This window comes from Benincasa hispida, chromosome 11 (assembly GCF_027475165.1).
Source record: "Benincasa hispida cultivar pf3 chromosome 11, pf3_genome.v1.1, whole genome shotgun sequence".
Classification (NCBI taxonomy): Eukaryota; Viridiplantae; Streptophyta; class Magnoliopsida; order Cucurbitales; family Cucurbitaceae; genus Benincasa; species Benincasa hispida.
The window spans coordinates 67,376,303-67,380,999 of NC_143488.1; the positions used below are offsets into that span (position 1 = coordinate 67,376,303).

The 4,697-nt window shown below is 35.5% G+C and overlaps 1 protein-coding gene across 1 annotated transcript; it reads left to right on the top strand.

Annotated features, from left to right (window-relative positions):
• Window positions 1-725: 725 nt before the first annotated feature.
• On the top strand, window positions 726-2,854 carry LOC120091873 (RNA-binding (RRM/RBD/RNP motifs) family protein). Its single transcript, XM_039050023.2, has 4 exons — window positions 726-1,250; window positions 1,343-1,444; window positions 1,816-2,115; window positions 2,635-2,854. The coding sequence occupies exons 1-4, from the start codon at window positions 885-887 to the stop codon at window positions 2,698-2,700; spliced, it is 834 nt and encodes a 277-aa protein (XP_038905951.1). The 5' UTR covers window positions 726-884; the 3' UTR covers window positions 2,701-2,854.
• The last annotated feature ends 1,843 nt before the right edge of the window (window positions 2,855-4,697 follow it).

Below are 4,697 nucleotides of genomic sequence, written 5' to 3' on the forward strand. Positions count from 1 at the left end.
ATCAAAAGATGGAAGTAGGATAATTTTTACATTTCCTTTTTGCCCATGTATTTCTAATAAATGACTACTTTATCCTTCCATCTTCAGGACAGTACTTTTCGTTTGGTGTTTGTTGAGCGATGTACGGACAACAAATGTGAAACCTCTTGTGTCGATAGAACACAACTCATCTGATGCAAGTGCTTGCACATATTGAATTAGTGTGTCCATTCCTATATGAAACCCGATCTATGTTAGACAATAAAGGTTGTGCTTTATATTTTCAGTTTACAAAATAGATTTATTATATGTGAAAAGGTCGACTTTGAAGTCAAATAAGTACATTTTATGTAAACAAAATACCGCTATTTGAGTATAGTTCGTGTTATATTTCGAATTTCTGCATCTATTACTAATCTTACAATTTACTTTTTTTTTTTTTTTTAGAAATAAATTTCATTACATCATATATATTTATAAAATACATAGTAGTAGAAGCCATTTCACCAAAAACATGATTTACGATTAATAAATATAAATGAATTTCAATATCCACACTAAATCTTTTAAACATAAAAAATAAAATAATAAATGGTGAAATTCATAAATACGTGTATCACTGGGGAGCCATACTAGTATTTTAAAATGTTAGGATCTCTAACTACTCACATATTATATTAAAAATAGATTTTTTTTGTTGAACAATAAGGGTAAGATTCAAATATTTACATTTATACAACAAAATAGAACCATTCGAAAATAGAGCGAAAAATACTCATAAATATCACACCAATATTAACATTATATTATTTAGAAATTTACATAAAGTTGAAAAAAAGATCCTATAAATATCTAGTTTCTCCCCGTCGAGCCTTCTCCAACCTTATCTCAAAAACTCGGAAGCCATGTCTGCCTCTGCGGCTTCTCTCACGCTCTCAGCCCTAACCCTCAAAACCCTATCTCTTTCTAACCCTAAAATCAAACTCTTTTCTCTCAATCCTTCTTCCACTCGCCTTCTTTCAAATCCTTCTTCCATTTCTTCTGTTGTTCTTCGTTCTCAAAGGGTTTCTCCTCCCTTCTCCTCTCGCTTTGTTCGGAATGTCGCCGTCTCATCCGATTACGACCAGGAAGAAGACACTCTTGAGGCCGATGCAAACGAAGCTAGCTACGCTCCTGACCTCAAACTGTTCGTCGGAAATCTTCCTTTCAGCGTCGACAGTGCTCAACTCGCCGGCTTGTTCGAAAGCGCCGGACAAGTTGAAAGGGTCGAGGTACTTTTCATTTTAGTGTTATATCAATTGTTTCTGTTTTCTTGAGAAACCCATTTGCTTTGCCCTAATTTTCGCGGTGTTTTTTCTTATAGGTAATTTATGACAAGACGACGGGACGAAGCAGGGGATTTGGTTTTGTCACAATGTCGAGTGTTGATGAGGTTGAAGCAGCTGCTCAACAATTTAATGGTTATGTAAGTGACTACACTCCTTTTACGCTTGCTTAATACTATGCATTTTTGCTTTTGGTTATGATTTATTTACTCCTTGCCAAAACAATTGTTGTAACTGTAACTCAAAGAAAAAGTAGGAAGTTATAGAGCTATCATGTTTTGAACATCAAATTACGAACGAGCAGAATTTATATTGTCGTCATAGAGAACCCATCCTAGTGATGTAGAGCTTGTAATTTGCTTCCATGGTGTTTCTTGAGGGGTAATTTTAACGTCAAAAGTTTCTTAGATTCACCTTTGTGACCCAATTACATACTGTTATCTTTCATTTTCAATCAAAGGTTTATATTGGATGTGCTTCTGGTTGATTATTCCTGGTTAACTCCTCACAGGAACTCGATGGCAGATCACTGAGGGTAAATTATGGACCCCCTCCACCGAGAAGGGATGATTCCTCTTTCAGAGGCTCCAGAAATGCTTCAAGATTCGATAACCCCAATCGTGTTCATGTGAGCAACCTTGCTTGGGGTGTTGATGATCTTACGCTTGAGAACTTGTTTAGGGAACATGGAAATGTTGTGGAGGCAAAAGTAGTTTACGACCGTGAGAGCGGAAAATCGAGGGGCTTTGGTTTCGTAACATTTAATTCAGCAGAGGAAGTTAACAATGCCATTCAGTCCTTGGATGGAGCTGTAAGTTCACATTGACCCTTAATTTTTATGCATTTTTGGGGTCTGTTCTGCATTTGTATATGATGAATCTTGATATGCTCCCTCATGTTCAATTCAACCTTGCTTACTGAACTCAGGAGATAGATACCATCAAGGACCAATTGTTATGGAGATGAAATCCCGTTGTTCATATTAATCATGATTTTATTATAGCATCTTCACCCTCTAATTTCCCCGCGTAATTTTCAGTCCGTTCCTATGCATTAACAACTCTATATGAAATTCACTTCACTTGTTTCCTTCGTCGACATTCTTTTGTTGTTCCCATCCATCATGCCTGAAGAGGAGTTTTTTTATGGAAAGTTTAAGAAGAGTTTTTTTATGGAAAGTTTATCTCAGTTTATCATATTTTCCCTATAAAACTCATATCATGAATTGAATTCCCTTCAGGGATATAGATCCCTTGCTTAATGATCAAGAAGTGAATGATTTGGAATCGAGCATCTTTCATATATCTAAGTAAAAATGTGTGCATTGCAGGAGTTGAGTGGAAGACCCATCCGAGTAACACAAGCCGAAGCAAGGCCGCCAAGGCGCCAGTTTTGAGTATCAGTAGCTTTTATTTATAAAGAATTAACGTGGTTTTTTGGGCTCTTACAGTAACCTTATTTTTCTAAGGTATGTTCTCCGATAGTAAATGGTGCCAAATGATTTAGTGTACTTTCTCTATGATCAATGGTATTTGATTCTTTTTCCCTTCTGAATTTGCATTCAACTAAGATTAAAAACTTCATATGTTTTAAAAGGCGTTTAAGGTGTAAGTATTAGGCTCCGATATTGTGCTTAAGGCTCTGTGCCTTCAACATATAAAATTGAGGCAGGTGCCTACGCCTCTATATTGTCTTGATTCAAGATGGCATATTAGGGACTAGGGGTGAAATTGATTTGTCTCTGCTTGGTTTGAGTGCCAAGTCGAAATCGAACAGATGAGAATATTGAAGAAATATGAAAAACCAACCTCTAACTGCTCACATAAAGCTTACAAACTGCAACAAACCAATTACCCGACCGGGTTACTGACTGAGAAGCATGAGTGTTAGGCTGCTACGATAGGTCACATGAATGCAAATTGGAAGGAAAAAATGTTGAATATTTTACCTTCTGATGTGGTCAAACGAAGGCCTTGCATATTACAAGGAGACTTCATAGCCAACTGCGTCACTGATCCGTTACTTTTACGAGTTTCAAAATGTAATATAAATGCAATCGGTTAGTTCGGGTGTATCCTGTTTAGTTCACTAGAACCCGAAATTTATCCCAAACCGACCTGGTTCCAACTCGAACCGAATGGTGGGCTTCAGTTGATTAGAGCAATATTTTTTTGGTTTTTTCCTTGCAGGCGGACTCCACTGTTTGTCCAGCGTTACTACTAAAAAAACCCGGTATTTCATACAGCCCATGAGTTATTTTTTGTTACCTACTTTAAAACAAAATTTCAAAAAAAAGCTACATTTTGAAAGTTATAAAATAAAAAGTTATACTAATGAAACTTAGTTTGTTTCTAAGATTTTAAGGTGTAGATGACAAAACAAGCTTATAGGTAAAAATAGTGTTTATAAATTTACCTTGCGAAACCGACAACAAATAACTATAAGCTTCATTAGAACAACTTTTTTATTTTCTAAAATTTGGTCTCGGTTGTATATCATTAGAAATTTGAGCAACGGCTTCAAATACACTTTCAAGAAGGATCTTTGGTCTTTTTGGATGCTCTACTTGATCAAGCCAATGGTGTTTAGCTGAGTCACGATTCAGACTCCCACAGTGGACAGTAGTGGGAAATCTTGCACAATGATTCAACAATATCTTGTAATTATAAGCTTAACTTTCATAAATAAAAAATTAGAAAAACAAAAATAAAACAAAAAATAAAATTCGTTATCAAACGAGATTAAGGTAAAAAATAAATAAAATTAAGAGAAGTTGTTATGTATAGCAAGAAATCGACACCCAACAAAAAAAATTTAGTCTAGATCAACTGACATGAAGCTTGACATAGAAACTGAAAAATAGTCGATAATAAAACCTATTGATATTTGATAACTTGTAGAGATATAAATTATGGTTCTCTCAAAATTGGAATAATTAGGATTAAAGTGATGTAAACGCATTCATAATAAAGGAAAATGCATGGAATTATATATGTGTGTGTGTGATAGGCCCATGCAAAAATATCCTTTAAGTAAAAAACTGCATCACTAATGCAAGTGTCGCAGACAAAGCCAATGCAAGGAGCATGCATCCAGTTGATCTGACGTATGATAAGATACATTTGGCTTGTGCAATCAACGTCAAATCATAACTTGCAAGCATGAACATCTGACTAGCGGCGTTTGATCAAGGTAGAATGACAGGCGACTGTTTCAGGGTATGGAATTCATCACCAAGTAGCTGTTCTGATTGCTTATATAAAGAGATGTTGTCTACAGTTGAAAAAAATAGCGAGATTAGTTATAGAGGTAAACCATTTTGATCCTTCATCTTCGCTGGCTGCAAGAAAGAAATAGGAAAGATGATTGCCATTTTCCACCATTGGTAATGAG